Consider the following 17746-nt stretch of genomic DNA (forward strand, 5'->3'; position numbering starts at 1 on the left):
ACCTGTTTCCCGGCAGCACCAGCGCCTCCTCGCCACCCACCCCTGCTGGGTACTTAGGAAGTTGGCAGTGGCCCTGGAGACAGGCCAGATAGTGAAACAACAAGGCTGTTCTCCCTCTCCTTGCAGAGCTTGGTTTTCTCCCCTAGACTGTGGGAACCTGTCATTCATGGAGATTTAACTCTCAACAAGAGACAAAAGGGGGCGTCTGCAACCTGAGAGTTTAATCCAGAGCACCTATCACTGCTTCCAGGACTCTGCTAGTCTGACAGCTACCAAGCTTTATCCTCCACTACAGCCTGGAGTTACATGAACAGTCAGTGACATGGGAACCACCCCAGGACAGGGACAAACAAAAGAGCAAGTGGTTTCCCTGGTTTCCTTTGGAATGTGGGAATCCAGTCCTTTGGTCCTCAAGCTAACGACCATATAAATTAATCAGCATTTTGGCTATGTTTGTGACCTAACGCCAAGAATCAGACACAGAGGGCACAGGAAATCTGAGGGATACCCACACCCACACACTGCTATTCTCAGCAGTCCAGGGGCAGAACCTGGCACTGACCAGCACGGGGTCTGGGAGCACAAGGCTCACAAATGGAGTGTGCTCTAAGGTGGGAGAGTATGTGTTCCCAGAGGCCTGTTTCCAAGGGACAACAGGATGCCGTCCTGAGGGAATCCTGTAAGACTTTGCTCAGGACACAGGGAGCCCAGGGTTAGACCCTCTGCTGTCCAGATCCCTGGATTCTGACTCCTGATCTATGTGTGCTTTAGGTATGAGAGGATGGTTCAAATGGACTTTCAAGTTACCCTGTGGTATGGGTCCTGTACAACTTTCACAAGGACAGTGTCTTCTCAAGAACACTGTCCTACTGGTCAGCTTTCTTCCCTGAAGGCAAAAGTCTGGTTCAAAGTTGAGGTGTGCAACAAATTAGCCTGTGGTTAACACTGCCTATGTAAAGAAGCTTACAAGATATAATGAAAAACAGATGATGGAACCAAAAAATAAAATGATTTTGCAAGTCAAAGGGCAAGGTTGTTGCTCAGCAGAAAATAAATTTGGGGGTTAAGTAACTCTTTATTAGGACTGCAGAATATGAACCCAATATATCAATAAAGGTTTGACCTCAGCAGGGTAAGGTGAGTTAGACAGCTGAGGTCATCTCATTCTATGACATTAGAGAAGCCGCAGGCTCTGCAGGTCTCCGGGAGGATGGGAGCTCAGAGACCATGTCACTGGGACTGGCAAAGTACAGTGACAAATACTACTTTGGCATTCGATATGACCATTCCACCCACCTCAGGTTCCTGGACTGTGTCCAAGCTCAGGAAGTAACTTGAGGCCTTAAAGAAAAAGCCTAGTTTTAAGCCTGCCCAGAGCAAGACAATACCAAACACCCATGTGCACAACTGTCTGGTTCCCTGAGCTCTTATATTCTCATACACCTTAGTCATTTGCCATTCTAGGGTTTATACATATTGAATAAGAAAAACGATATTTCTGAATTTATCTGTAAAACAAAATTTTAAATGTTAAAAGGTCAATTAGAATATGTTTTAAAGGCATTAAAATAAATTAATATTTAAATAATCTTCACATAGAACAGAAATTATATCTTAGTGTTCATCTGTTTGTTCCCTTCTTTATTAAACAAACAGTTGAGTGCCTAGAACAGACTAGGCCTCAAGAATAAGAAGGGCCTTCTTGTTGACCATAGTGTGGCTAGTAAAGACCACAAGTTAGGAGGGAGATACTCTGCAAATATAAGTCACATCTGCATATTTTCATACACCATGGAAAATGGAGAGGGAGGTAGGTACAGGGCTGGAGAAGGAGGCCAGCATGGACAAGGACTAGGAAGAACTAGCAAGTGGGGCCAGAGCATAGGGCCCTTCAGAGGAGAGAACAGCTCTGCAGAAGGAGGGAAGGGACTGGGCCAGCGAGCTCGTGAAGCAGATCCCCAGAGCCCAGGAGCATCATCTCTTTGGGTGGCAGGGTTCTCTGAAAGGCAATAGGGCACAGTAGAGGTTAGGAACATGGTAAAGATGTGTGAAACAAAGGATTGTAGCCAGTAGTGTCCTTGTAGAATTTACCACTAATATTGTTGCTTGATCCCCTAGATGTGTGTGCTCTTTCAGAACTGCACAGTGTGAACAGTTCTAATTGTTCAAACGGATTCTGTGCAAGAAAACCTAAATATATTGGATGAAACTATATTTACACCTTGTAGAGTGACACCTAAAATGGATTCCATAATTCCTTCCATTGACATTGCAAATTCACAGCAATTCTACACACAATGGCTTCAGAATTTTTAAAATACCACAAGAGAAATTAGCACTAATAAGCAAATTAAAGCAAATTAAATATATTCTGCCTCATGGAAACTGTCTCAAGATCTCTTAAAGACTGTCTAGTTCAACTCAGGAAATAAAGAAGATACGCAATATTTTCTTATTTCTATTAAAAAATAAAATGAATATCATTATGCCCTAGATGTAGCCAACTTGGAATTGAGACAAAGAATGTCCCATGTCCCTATGATATTAAGAATTCAGTTAAGGGCTGGGGATGTGTAAGCAGAATAGGGGAGCTTGTGCTTCCTGTCACCATAAACACCCAGGAGCAGAAACAGCAACTGAATCTTTAAGTTGTGTTTTCATCAGAAAGAAGACTATCTGAGAAGGTGGTGGTGAGTTAATACCCTAGGAAAACAAAAACTGCCTTTGTATCTCATCTCCGGCCAGTGGATTTTAACAGAGCATCTGCGAAGGCTGTCAATCACTCCAGAGCTCAGTCTTGCCCCTTTGGTCAGGTGGTCAGCCACATTTCTGAGACTTGTGATGTTTGTGCCTCTTTCAGTATCACCCCTTGCACTCTTCCTCATTCTCTGGACATCTGACCTCAAACTCTTCTTGCAAGACTGAGTGAAGTATCTGCCTGTATCAACTCTGTACCCCCTAGGCACTACCTGGACTGGATAGTTAACTCAGAACAAGCAAACAATTAACATGGAATTGTATAACTTGGAATTCAAAGTTCTCCTACCCATCCCCACTTCCTGCCATTCCCCACCATTAATAATAACTCTTAGATCTATAAAATTTGTTTGACTTGAAAGAAGGCATCTGCCACTGTGTAGCCAAGTGATTGTCAGAACAGCTTCTTACTAGTATGGGAATTCTCCAACATATAGCTCTGCATATCAGCGCACACCATGTATAACAGTAAACAGCTATACTGAAAAGAATAAAGAGAAGGAAAAGAATAGGAAGGCTTCCCTGCGGCCAGTAAGTCTCCAGAGCCAGGAGGTAAGAAAAGGCAGATCAGAGCTGAAAAACTCTTCATCTTTATGCCAGCAACAATTTCATGAACTGTCTTAACCTTTTGTTATATCTGAATGACTTTCAGTACATTTTGTGAAAACAACACATTCTTTGTCAGATGAGATATTATCTCCTCTCCCACTAGGAAGGTTACAGATGTAGCTTAAGGACAGAGTAATTGGGCATCTTGAACGAGGCCCTGTGTGCAAGCCTCAGATCCAGAGATGAGGAAGAGGAGAAAAGAGAAAACAAGCCTTAGTTTAAACACTTTAAGCTTTCAAGGTAGCAGAGAAGCAGCCAAGTTCAATGTAAAAATATTGTAGAAAACAAGAAATAATACTAAGAATAAAAATACTGAAATGTTTGTGAATATGCATGATAACCCAATAATCAAAATAAAAATTGACAGAGCAATACTCCAACAAGAAAAACACAGAGGGAAATTCTAGGTGCTAGGGATATAGCTGAGTTGGTGGATTGCTTACCTAGCATGCACAAAACCCTGGATTCAATTCCCAGCACCACATAAACCAGGTATAGTGGCACTCACCTATAATCTCAACACTCAGGAGGTAGAGGCTAGAATATTAGAAGTTTAAGGTCATCCTTTGCTACATAGCAAGTTTGAAACCAGCCTGGAACATGAGACCCTACCTCAAAATAGAAAAAAAAGGAAATTCCAAGTTCATGAATATTAAGAAATAGAAGACTTGTAAATCTATACAGATGATGACTGGGATGCATTTCCATATACACAGGTTAATGCTATATCCAATTGTGTCTAACACAAATATAACAAAATGTGAATTAAAGAATTGAGATCTGGGGTTGGAGAGATGGCTCAGCAGTTAAGAGCACTGGCTGCTCTTGCAGAGGACCCAGGTTCAATTCCCAGCACCCACATTGTGGCTAACAATCATTCATACCTACAGTTCCAGGGGAATCTAACTCCCTCTTCTGACATCTGTGAACATTGCACAACACAGGTAAACTTACATATATGCAGTCAGTACAGTCATTCGAATAAAATAAATAAATAAATAAAATGTTTTTAAATTTAAGATCCATAATAAACACTGAGACAAATGGACATTTGGTTTTCAGGAACTGACATTATGAAATTCCAAAACCTCCTCAAAACGAATATTTTTACATCAATTGTCATAAAATACTTACAGGTCTGGCATGAATGATCACCTGAGAAACAGCACAGTGAGGATGAATAAAACATCACTGTCCCTTCTGAACTCAATGCCCACCTAGGCATGGCAGAGAAAGAATATGGTGTTTTGGTTACAACTGCTTTTATGCTCAGACACAGCAGGATAGAGACTCAGGCAGAGAGAAGGGTGGAGTGGGGAGGGCAGAGAAGGGCATGCAGACCAAGAGAACAGATGGAATTCAAAGGGGAGACTAGAGCCTGTGCAAGGTGGTTTATGCCCAATAGATATTACAATACAGACTTGGAAACCCACTCAGCAATCCTGCAAAATATGTCCTACTATAACCACTTCTCGGGAGGGAACCTGAAGTCCAGTGAGCTTAAGCCACTTCTTCCTGCTCACAGAGCTAGTCATTAAGGCAGAATTTGAGTCAGCCTGCTCTGTGGCTGCTGTTCTGTGCTCTCTCTGTGCACACCCCTCCTGCCTTCCCCCAGGAGACCCCATCCCTCTTTGTCTGCATAGGCATGCTCCTGTTTTACAAGGAAGCTCTTTGTAGCCTGGGTTTACATACAACCTGAACCACCAACTGTACAAAAGTGTCCATGAAAGACCAGTGCAGCATAAAAGAGATCTTGCTCAATGGGTCGGTAAATACTAGATGAAAGAGGACATTGGGGGGAGGACCCACAAAGAAAGGCTCATCGGGGTTCTAGTCACTCCTCTAAAAGCAGAAAGTCCAAGTTTCTCTACTTGATACCTTAGTCCAATCTCACTGAGCTCCAACTGACCTCATCTCCAGCCCTGGAACAGAATTAGAATTACATATACTGTTGGTTTTCTATCAGGACAGTACGTGCCAGGTATTTTCTAAAGCATTCAAAGACATCCAGGACTTCTTGTACCCAATAAGCCAGGTGCAGCCAGCCTCAGGCTGCAGGCCTCAACTCTTCCCTCTCCCCTCCCTCCCTTTTTCCCTCCCTGTAGCCATGCCAACTCTTACACAATCTTCAAGGCCCTCAGCCTGGACCATAACCAGAGCTGATGAGAACATGCTGAGAAAGCACGTCACTTGATAGAGAGTGAGGAAGGAAAACAGATTCCAGACAGAAATAACTGTTTCCCTAATGGCTCAGACTCTCAAACATCCAATAAAGTAGTTTCATGAGTGCAAACCAGTAGATTCTGTGTGATCTGTGATTACCTGTTAGATGAGGGCCAGATTGGGCTCCCCAGTATGGTACCACATGTACCTCAGAGTCTGAAATCTCTGCCTCTCTGTGCTACCCTTAATCCCAGGATGAGGACATCTTTGTCTATCCCACAGCACCTGACGCCATGCCTCATATATAGGAAAACGTCAGAAAATATGATTCCAGCTCGTGGAGAATCACTGTATCACAGAGTGTACATATTTGTTAGTCAGCTGTCTATTATGGCAGGGAATAGAAAAGAGCTGCCGTACCATGGTGTCAGGAAGCAAAGAGAGATCAACAGGCAAGGACATAATACACCCTTCAGGTATCCCCATCAATGACCTGCTCCCTCCTACCAACGCCACCTCCTCAACTTTCTACCACCTCTCAGCATCCAGTTAAGTTATTAATCCATAAATGTACTTCTCCATTATTGGGTCAAGCCCTTGTGATCCAATCGCCTCCCAAAACCCCACCTCTGAACGTTATTACACTGGGGACCACACCTTATTCAACACATCAGTCTTTGGGAGACAGTTCAAATCCAAACCCTAACAGGAAGACAGGGATGAAAAGATTTTGTCCTTGAGAAAGGACATCCCCATATTTACCCAAATCCAGCACCAACAATAGGATCTCAGTGTTTCCCTGGTAACAATCTGATTGGGATAGAGTTCTCTAAAATTATCTGTGTATCGATGCTTATATTAGTTACTTTCTTCATCACTGTGACAAAAATATCTGACATAGACAACTTATGGGAGGAGAGGTTTATTTTTTAATATGTCATATGACATTTAAAACTTATTTGTTTATATTTATTTATTTAGAGAAAAACACACATGTGCCACAGCATACATGTGGAGGTCAGAAGACCACTTGTAAGAGTCAGTTTTCTCCATCCTTTATATAGGTTCTGTAATCAAACTCTGTTGTCACGCTTGATGGCAAGTGCCTTTACCTGCTGCGTCATCACACTGGCCCCAAGATGTTTGCTTTGGTTCACAGTTGCAGAAGAATTTCAGACCATCGTGGCAGAGACGGCATTGCAGCAGGAGCAGCTCCCCCACTTTTACCTTGTGTCCTCGAAACAATGGCCACTTCCACAGAAACTATGATATCTTCATTTTCTCAGGGAGGCCCTCCAGGCATTATAAAAAAATTATTTGAATAGCAAAGAGACAAAGCATTCACCCAGGAGAGAGTTGGAAAGCTTTATTCTTCACTCATGCATGAGGGTCCCAGAAGCAGCAAAGGATTTTAGATTCTCTGGGGCCCCAAACCAAAGTATAGATAAGGATTATATAGTTAATTTTACTATATACTTTTTTTAGTCTTTTTGAGACAGGGCCTCCCTGTAGCCCCCGCTGTCCTAGAACTCACTATGTAGACCAGGCTGGCCTTGAACTCAGAGATCTGCCTGCCTCTGCCTCCCAGGTGCTGGGATTAAAGGCATGCACCACCACGCCTGGCTTACTATATAATTTTATGGTTAGCACCTGGGCCCTATATTTCTTCTCATGAATGGCCATGTTATCTCAGGAAATTCCTGTCTGTGTTCATTTGGCCAACATGGATATCCTAGGCATGGGTCAGAACATCTGTTGCCTTTTGATCTACAACAAGGCTAGGTTAATTGGGTTAGGACTCAGTCAAATGGTCATTTCAGTTTACAAAAATATATCATCAGCAGAAGTATAGATTTCTAACACATTTAATCTCACTTTTCTTGGACTAATTGGACCAGGTACCTCATTAAGTCATTTGGTGAACTTTCCATTCTTTTAGTTTTGCATTTTTATAAACAGTCAGACCTAATAAGTGGAAAACATCACAGAGCTTCAAGATTTTACAGAGTAACAAAACATCTCAGGATAGTGAAAACACCACAGAGCAATAAAACATCTCTCAGTATCCCAGGGCTACATTTCAAGGTATCTACCCAGTGAGTCAAACAAAAGAAATGACTTAAGCTTATAAGGACATTATATAAGAATACAGTTAGCTAGAAGCATATAAATTTTTCCTTATCACAGGTACTCTGACTTCTGTTTCTCCTAAGGAAGAAAGCAGAGAACATGATCTTGCAGACAGGACTATACAGACCCCAACTGGGAAGGACAAGCAGCCATCTTCCTGAGACTGGGCCTGGTTGTGGTAGAAGCTTCAAGTTAATACATCAGCGTTAATTAGACTTCTAATGAGGTTGGTATCTATAGAGGTAATAGAAAGCCAGATAAGAATACAACATTGTCAACTTGGCATGGCGGTGCATGCCTGAAATCCCAGCACCCAGGTGGCTGGGTTGGGAAGATTACAGTGAGTTTGGAGCTACATGGGATATATACTGATCTCTAGGGCAAATTGGGCTACAGTGTGAGACTGTGTCTCAAAAACAACAACGTTAAAGAGCTAGCACAATGGTTAAAAGCACTTGCTGCTCTTGCAGAGGACTGAAGTTTGATTCCCAGCACCTACATGAAGCAGCTCACAACCACCTGTAACTCCAGCTCCAGGGGATTTAATGACCTCTTGTTACCTCTGTGGACACCTGTATGCATGTGTGCATAAACACATACACACACACACACACACACACACACACACACACACATACACACACACACGAAAATAAATATTTTTTAAAACAAAAATTAAAAATCTGAAAAAAAGTGGCAGAGGGCTGGAGAGATGGTTCAGTGATTAGGAATATTTGCTGTTCTTTCCAAGGACCAAGGTCTGATTCCCAGCACCCACATTGAAGCTAACAGCCATCTGTAACTCCAATGCCAGGGGATCTGATGCCCTCTTCTGCAGGGCATTACACACACATGGGGTACTTACATACATGCAGGCAAAACACTCATATACATAACATAAAATAAAAATAATAAATAAAGCATGTTTTTTAAAAAAAGAAAAAAGAAAAAAACTATGAAACCACATTATCCCTGAATCTATTGCCACTGGTATACAAATTTTCTTCTGTGGGTTGAGTTGGGGATTGGGGTGAGCACTTGGCAAGACTGGATTCTAACAATGGGCAGACTGAAAAAGCAAGGAATTCAAATTGCTCAGGGAAGGTCAAACATCACCTAGCAAAATTTCAGAGAATAAAATATACATTTGAGGATGTTTCAGTCTGTCCATTGTTGGAATCCAATCCATAGAGGCCCTATGGCTGACCCTGTGCTAAGAGCTGCACACCAGTGTAGGAGACTCCAAGACAAACAATGGCTTTCAGAGCTACCTATGAGGAGGACGAGCTGACTCATACATGTGAAGGGACAGTACTGGGAACTGATTGCAGAGTTCAGAACCCAAGAGTTCTATGATAATTCATCCTGAAATTCTTTTTCTCATTGATTGAGCCTGTTTATTCCAGAAACAAGCAGATAACATGAACCAGCTGGAAAAAGCCCATGGCACAGGCCAAGGGCAGATGTGGAGAGAGTTCTGGACACTTTAGGCTCTGGGAACTAAAGGTCCACTCTGAAAAGAACAGACTATCTTGAGGTTGGTGGGCCCTGATAATAGTGTTCACTTGATACAGATGGTGTTTTGAAGGACAGCAACAGCATGGGGAGTGACCTGGACTGTAAGTAGCTGTAATGAGTTCAAGAGAGAAATAAGACCTGTGTATGTGGGAATCCAAGAGTCCTGACTCCTGCACCAAACCCAACCTGACCCAGCCCAGTGGAGGTCATGAGGTTATTCAGGAAGGCTGGTTAGCAGCCTCTGGCCATCTAATTACAGATGTCCACAACCTACTTCCTCATCCACATCTTCCTCCTTACATAAGGACTGGTTTAGACTTCTTTTATAATCGCCTTTAAATTTTCAAATCTTATACAATATTTTGGCTTTAATATAGCTTATCTTTTTAATGTAAGCTATTAATACAGTTCCATGTTCTTTGTTTTGTTATCAGTAACTTAATGTGTTTCTGATGATAAGTAAACCATGGTATAAAACTTACTATCTTACCATGTCAGAGTTTAGAATTGCTGCATGCCTTTTTTTACATAAGCAGCCATCGCCACCATCTGTCTTTGCAACTCTTTTCATTTTGTCAAATTGGAGGTTTCACTCATTAAATAAATCCTCAGTCCTCGGTCCCCAAACACTCATTTGCAATCTCTGTCTTTACAGTATGTCTGTTCTACTTCCTTCATAGAAGTAGACTCATAAGGTTTTGAAAATTTGTGACTTTATTTCACTTAGCAAACTGCTCCTGAGGCTCATCTGTATTTTAGCATGTAACAGAATTTCTTCCTCTTTTGTGGGGGTCATTTTGCTTTGTTTTTGAGACAGAGTCTCCCTGTCACCCCAACTGACCTGGAACTTACTGTGTAGGCCAGGGTGGCCTCAATCTCACGGAGGTCTACTGTCTCTGCCTCCCGAGTGCTGGTATTAAAGGCATTGTACCACCATACCCAGACAGAATTACTTTCTTTTTAAGGCTGAACAGTATTCCTTTGAGTTTGTGTACCACATTTTGTTGATTCATTCATCTGTTGATAGACACTTGCATGGTATCCATATTTTCCTGTTGTAAATATTGCTGATATGAACATGGGTGTAGCATCTTGCTTTTTTTAGAGTGCATACCCAGAAATGGAACTGGTGCATCATATAGTGATGCTAGTTTTCATTTTTTGAGGAGCTGTCTTCCACATTGCTTATATTATTGTGTTCCCACCAACAGGACAAAAGATTCCCAATGTCTCCACAGCTTCATCAACACATTACTTTCTACTTTTTTCTATAAGTCATTAAATCATAATAATGAAAGTGAAGTGAGGGACTGGGAAGATGACTTTGTTGGTAAAGCACTTGCCATGTAAGCATGAAGACGTGAATCTGAGCCCCCAGGAATCATGTTTTAAAAGAAATAGAGCCAAGTGTGGTGGCATGTGCCTATCTCAGTACTGGGGAGGGTCCCTCGGACTTGCTGATGGCCAGCCAGTCTAGCTGAATCAGCAACCCTGCCTCAAAAAATAAGATGGATGGAGAGATGGCTCAGCTGTTCAGAACACTGACTGTTCTTGCAGAAGACCCAGGTTCGAATCCCAGTACCCACATGGCAGCTAACAACTGTCTGTAACTCCAGTTCCAGGGGATTTGACAGCCTCTTCTGTCCTCTGCAGGCATTGCACGACATGGGTGCGCTTACCTACATGCAGGAATAACACTCATACACATAAAATGAAAATAATAAATAAAATATTAAAAGAAAAAATAAGATGGAGAACCCTCAAGGAAGACATCCAGCATTGAGCTCTGGTCTTAATTTGCACATGTGTGCACACATGCACTCACACACATGAAGACTGAAAAAAAAATGAAGTGGATGAGGTAAGACATCCTTGTAGTTTTAGACTATATTTCTCTAGCAATCAGTGATACTGAGCAATTTTTCATGTGCTTATTTGTCATTCATATTATTGTCTCTGGGAAAATACCTTACACTGCTCATGTTTGAATCACTAGGATTTTTTTGGTGTTACAGTCACTTGTTTGTAAATCAAGTTCTATCAGGACGTGTCCATTGTGTGCTTTGTGCTGCTACATGCCAGCAAGAGTAGAGGAAGTACAGTCAAAAGTGTGTGGCCCACGAGGCCTCAAGTATCTTCTCCTCCTGGGGAATGTTTGCTAACCTCTCTTCTAAACCCATATCTACTTTCGTGTGGTTTAATGTTTTCATTCTCTCGACTTAGTTTTATCAGAGTGCTGCTCCTGACTTTCTTACTTTCCTTTCAATCTTATCTTCTTTGTCTTTTAAAGTTTAATAAACGTTGGCTTAAATGATTTTGATCTTACAAGTTTCATAAGCATTTAGCTTCCATGAATTTTTCTCTTACAGCCTTTATCTTTTACTCCCTCATTCATTTCACAGTGACCTTCATAGCATGCCTAAGCTTGCTTGTTTCTTAACTGTACCAGGCAGCAGCAGGCAGTGGCATAAGAACGTCAAGCAGGGTCTCCTCCAGATCATCACAGGCAGTGCATAACCAAGGCCAGAATCTACGAACCAGCCACTGTTCCAGGAACCTGCTCAGCAGGTACTTCTCTGGCAATACCAGTGCCTTTGTAGGTGAATTTCTATAAAAGGCACACAGAGCCAGGCGTGGTGGCACATGCCTTTAATCCCAGCACTCAGGAGGCAGACAGACAGATCTCTGTGAGATTGAGGCCAGCCTGGTCTACATAGTAAGTTCCAGGCCAGCTGGGGCTACAGGGGGAGCCTGTCTTAAAAACAAAAACCAAACAAACAAAATACACACAGCACCTTTGGTCATACATTGCTGCACTGAGGTCCTGCAAACTAGGCCTGCCTATTCCAGCTCTTGCTCCTCCAAAGGCAGCTGCAGCCTCTTAAATGCTTAAGTGAGAAAGTGCCTCTGGTTCAGACAGCTTTGCATGAAAATTTTTCTCTCGTGTCTCTAGCTAAGATGGTTATTTTCAGAGCTATAAGCCCTACTGCTGCTTGTACGGACTGGCCTAAGCTTCTCTGCACACCATTCATTCCAAATTCCAAATTTCCCATACATTAGCCATTTACCAAGAACTGTCATATACATCAATGATGAAAAGTCCAAAGGTGGTGTGCTGGTACATGCCTGTAATCCCAACATCCATGAGGTAGAGGCAGGATAATCAGGAGATCAAGGCCAGCCTTAGCGAGCGAGAGAGAGAGAGAGAGAGAGAGAGAGAGAGAGAGAGAGAGAGCCCTTGTGTTTGAGTTTGGGGAAACACCCCCAATACCAACTGCAGACAGTGGGGAATGTTTATGGAGAAATATCCTGAGAAAGCCGAAGATGAATGCTCAGCTCAGCAAAGACTTCTAGGTGAGGACAGAAGATGATCTGCCTAGGGCCTGCTCATCAGTCCAGCATCTCTCTGAAACAGGATACATGGCTGCACTTGGCCAGTGAGGGCATCGCACTCTGCAGAATGAATGAGCGATGATAGAGAACTCTTCTGCAGGAATCTCAAGTTGAAGAACACAGGGACGTGGATGAAGGACCTTAAATGACCTTAAACCCAGAGTCCCTACACTTATCACCCGGCCCCTCCTGTGGACAACAAAACAAAGACCAACCAAGTCCACACAGTTGTTCCTGAGAGTCACAATCAGTAAGACAAAGACACAGAGAAAATGTGGTTCAGACTTTATTGGGACAGACAGGGCTGGGTTGTCCCACCCTGGGGACCAGGGCCTACACACGGGCATGTCTGGTCTCTTGGGCTGTACTGGGGAGTATGGGCTCAGGTATAGTTCTTCAAGGAGAGCAAAGAGCTATCTGGAAGTAGGGAGGATGTAGGGAAGAAACAAGAAAAGGGAAGAGGAGACTTTACTGAAGAAACAGGGAGCTGAGGTGAGCAGACAGTGGCTGAGGTGGGGGATGGAAAGAAGAAATGGAGGAAAGGGGAATGGAAAGGAGGGAAAACCTCTTGGGCTGGGTGCAGAGACCCAGCTGTACCCAAGGACCAGAGGGCCAGCAGGAGTTGCATGACTCTCCCATCCAGGTCTTGGCATTGTAGTCCTATTTTGGGTTCCAAAAAGCCATCTTTGAATAGAATGGTTTTGGGAGGAAGCGACTGGTCTCCATGTAGGCAGATATCTTCTTCAGGCCCTGTGAGGGGGAAGGAGAAAGAAGGCGTTTGGGTCTGTGGCCTCTCTGGGCACACCAGTTTCACTTTTAAAAAACACCTGGGTTCACATGCTAGAACAGTACAGGCTGCTCAGTCCCCAGTTCTGGTAAGGGAATGCCTCAATTTCCTGTAATGAAAAGGAAACTGGGTACTGCTCTTAACTTTATGTATCCTGCAGTTAGAGATACATACAGTATCCCTCTACACACAGGTGTAGAGAACGCACTCCACAAAACTGCAGGGCAGGTGCTATGCTCTGCATTCATAGAAGGGAGCCTGAGATATACAGAGGCTGTGTCTTCCTCATGCTCACAAAGCTAGAAAGAGAGACAAAGCTCCATGCAGAGTGGCTGTGTCTTACATTCTGGCTGTCTTGGTTCACTCCCCACAAGACCCCTCCTCACTCTTTTATGCACAAACACTGTTGCTTTTTCATCAGCAGGCTCCTTCTTGCCTGTATTTGCACACAGGGGGAGAATTAAACAAGGCAAAGGGACCAATAGCATGCCAGTGCACTTTGGAACAGAGCAAAGATCTCACCAGTACCTCAGCAAATCCTGACTGAAAGTGGACAGGGATACGTGAACCAACAAGAACAGGTCAGCCCTTATTCTCCTGAAGCAGAAAGCCCAGACCTAGAAGCCTAGTGGCTGAACCCATCCCAGTGTGCTTGTTCTGTTCATTCAGCCTTGCTAGAGAAGACTAAGGAATGGCACTCAGGTGGGCTGTGTATCATCTTTCCAGGAGAGTGCCCAGACAAGCTATGAAGAATTCAAAGTTCCAGGGCTGCCTGTACCCAAGAGGACAGGGCTCACTGGCCTGAGACTGTGGCCTTCTGTTCTCTCCCACCCCACAACACATTCATTGTACAAGCAGTTCTCACCCAATCCCCAGGGCTGATGAACTTAGATCAGAACTAGCTAAGAGAACATATCACTTGATAGGGAGTAAGGAAAAAGAACAAGATTTCAGGCTGAAAACCCCATTGATCTAAAGTATCCAATCCCCAAATCTCTAAAAATGTAGGTTTTATGGGCACCAAACAAATAGACTCTGGTGGCATCATGTGTACTTCATAGCCTACATGCCTGCCACCCTCCATCCCTGGATGGAGATGAATTTTTCCACATCCCTCTGAGCTTGACAGTGTGCCACATCGAGGGAATGCCAGAGAATACAATTCCATTTCTCTGATAAAATGTTTGTGCTGTTGCAGAGAAGGATGAAAGGCAGAAAACAGAATACCCACACATCAAGCAATCTAGGATAAACTCCTCTAACAATAGCTGCCTGTCTACTCAGTACAGCCCCCAACTACAGCCCCAAGGTCTCAGTGCTTCTCCACTCAAGAAACTGATTGTACAAAGAGTTAGACAGATCAGGTATGGATGCGGTCATTTTGACACTTCACATCAGTCCTGACTTATCTCACACTCTGAATACTAGCTGTTTATAAACTTCTGGCATGGCTGAAAAATCCAGGCTTCACAACCACATATGGCTTTTTCCTTTGGCATCAAACAGGGAGATCCACTGCCTGCTGCTCTTGGAAGCCAGAAGCCCAACATAACCTCCACTGGCACTGGTTCCCTGAGCAAGAGACAGTCACATAATCTGCTTCCTCATCTGTCCAATGGGACTCATAACTCTACCCACCATTTAGGGCATTGTAATGACAAATTTCACACAGTAGATATGAGCATATATCCAATGTTCAAAAAATGCCAATTTATACCTCATTTGTACTCCCAGGACTAGGAAAGGCATCATTAAAAGGTAGAGGAAGACCATCCAATAAGAAGAAGAATCAGAGTATTACCTCAAAACGGGCCATGAAGTCCTTCAAGTTCAGGAACGCATCCAGGCACTTGGGTTCAAATATTCGTTGCTGGTCAAGAGTATCATAAGCGAGGAAATCCACAAAGGTGATCTGCAGGAAGCCGACGGTGAATGGGACGGAACATGGAATCCTAGGAAGAACAGCAAATCCTCCTCCCCATTCCCTACCTTGTCCCCTGCAAACCATGGCCGCTTTCCCAGGAACTCTGAGTAGAGCCTCATCTTCTCAGGGAGGCCCTGTAAGTACTCTGGCTTCTGTTTCTCCTGAGGCAGAAAAGAGCTGTCACCAACTCTCAGACGCAGGCTTCCAGGCAGAGAAGCTGGTCTCAAAAGACTGGGAAGGGGAACATCTATCTTCCTGAGACTGGGCCTGGGTCAATGTCCAGGCTTTCTGTTAACACATCAGTGTGATTGACTGTTATTAGGTAGCAGCCTGATGGGAACTCTGTGCATCAGACCCAAGACTGTTGTGGGCGCCTGGCTCTGAACTCACATTAGGCAGAATCAGCTTAAGCACACAACTGAAAACACACAGGAAAAACAGTCACCTGAAGTGACTGAAGATGGGTGTGGACACAACCTTGATAAGATCTTTGGATTAGGACAGTCAACATGTTGGTTGGATAGGGGAGTTTTAAAAATCTATCAGTAATTTCAAATACTAAAGAGGACCAGTGTGGATATGAACATAAGACTTTAACTCCCGCCTCAAACCCTGTGGGCTCCAACCACTGTGCACTCACAAAGTCAGGGCTGTAGCAGAGCATGCCCATCTGTAGGCGGGTGTCCATGACCTGGTTCTCCAAAATATCCACACGGATCTTCTCCTCTTCTGTCTCCCCACCTGTGCACACCCAGCACAACTCACCCTCAGCAGCCCACCCCAGCCAAGCCCAGGGGTATGGGTACCATCCCCACCCTGCAGCCAGCCCCACTCACACATGTTGTGCTTGCGGGCAATGTAATGCAGGATGGCATTGCTCTGGGTGATCTTGTGTGGCCCATCAATTAAGTAGGGCAGCTGAATGGATAAGCAGAGAAGGTCAGATGGGATATGGATATCCCAGAATCCCCTGGGTTAGGACAGACATGGAGCCTGGCATTCAGTGTGCCTGACATGGGAAGCCCTCCATGAATACACTGCACGTTGAATGCAAGAGCTGGGACATAGCCCATCACAGGAACATAGTGCAGACCACCAGGAATGGAGCAGGAGAGAGAAACATCAAACCCCCTCAGCTGGGCAAGGAGATGAGGTGGGGCACCGTCACCTTCTCCTTTCCCCAAACCACCCCTTCCCTGCACCTACATTGGGAAAGTCCAGTCCCAACTTGAATTTCTCATTCAGCCACTGGCTTTTGTCATAGTCGGGAGCTGTGATGAACAAGATGATGTGAAATCACCCAGTGCCCCACCCTCTTCCCTAGGGACCCATCTAAGGAGTTAGAGGCAAAATCTCCTAAGGATCTGCAACCTGACCCACTGTCTCACATTCTAAGTTTGCAGAGATAAAGAGTACTTGTAAAACTGTGGGCCCTATCTCACTAAGGCTTACAAAAGGTTTAGGTAAGCCCTAATAGGAAAAGTAACCCAATTACAATTGAAGGGAACAGACTTCCATTCCCAGTACCCTGCACTGAAAGACCAAACGCAAGGAAGTTTCTAGAAGGGGTAGGTTCTAAGATGCCCTAAGAGCTGAGCAAAGTGGGGTGGGATCCCCAGTCACGGGTTGCCAGGCACCGATGGGCAGAAGTTAGGCAAGGGTCTGACCAGGAAGGGGTCATTACCGTCCCCCATGGTGTATGTCTTCTCCTCATAGCTGGAGTCTGTGTATTCCAGGAGCAGGCGGATAGAGTGAGCTAGCTAGAGAGAGGGGTGGTGACAGGTCAGAGATGGGGAAACCCTCACAGTGTGACTTCCCCACCTCCTGGTGAGCCTACATCTTACACTAACAACTTACACATGTGTGGACACGTGGAGACACACACACACACACACACACATGCACCAGCTCTCATGTATTTTCTCTCCTGACAATGATTTCCAGCAAGTTCTGAACTAAATCTATCTCCTAGAAATCCCGTAATTACTCCTGCTCCCCAGGCTGTGTCTTTGTCCCATCCAGCAGTACCCTCTCACTTACCCCACGGATGTCCCAGTAACCCAGAGTCATGGGCATGGTGCTTGTGCTGTGTCTGGAGCTGGCTGACTTCTGGTCTGCCTGGATAGAGAGGAGGCAGGAACTGGCTGCCATCTCCTATTGGGCTATCAGCCTATCACGTCTCCAATTACAGACATTCCATTGGAGGGAGAAAAGCTGCAAGGGCCAGGGGAGAAGTAAAATTCAATTCAGCCTCTTCCCAAACTGGCTTGGCTAGTCAGTTCCCTAGCATTGAATGGCTGCCAGAGGTGACCCGCCCCAACCCTGGTCTGCTAAGTCCACAGAAGTGGATGCAGAGTTGGAGGTTCTCCCGAGAGTGAAAGTACAAGGCTGTTCTCACTTCCTTCCCTTTCGGGTCCTGCTCACACTTAACCATTAATTTCCTGGGTCAATCTATGTAGCTCAGG

The 17746-nt window shown here is 44.3% G+C and overlaps 1 protein-coding gene across 1 annotated transcript; it reads right to left on the minus strand.

Annotated features, from left to right (window-relative positions):
* Window positions 1–12840: 12840 nt before the first annotated feature.
* On the minus strand, window positions 12841–17475 carry LOC103747831 (glutathione S-transferase Mu 2). The gene is made up of 8 exons (XM_029554654.1): window positions 17322–17475; window positions 16966–17041; window positions 16488–16552; window positions 16118–16199; window positions 15922–16022; window positions 15347–15442; window positions 15159–15269; window positions 12841–13320 (listed from the first exon to the last, which is right to left on the minus strand). The coding sequence occupies exons 1-8, from the start codon at window positions 17430–17432 to the stop codon at window positions 13231–13233; spliced, it is 732 nt and encodes a 243-aa protein (XP_029410514.1). The 5' UTR covers window positions 17433–17475; the 3' UTR covers window positions 12841–13230.
* Between the last annotated feature and the right edge of the window lie 271 nt (window positions 17476–17746).

Source organism: Nannospalax galili, unplaced genomic scaffold (assembly GCF_000622305.1).
Source record: "Nannospalax galili isolate Female #2095 unplaced genomic scaffold, S.galili_v1.0 scaffold5, whole genome shotgun sequence".
In the NCBI taxonomy this organism is placed as follows: domain Eukaryota; kingdom Metazoa; phylum Chordata; class Mammalia; order Rodentia; family Spalacidae; genus Nannospalax; species Nannospalax galili.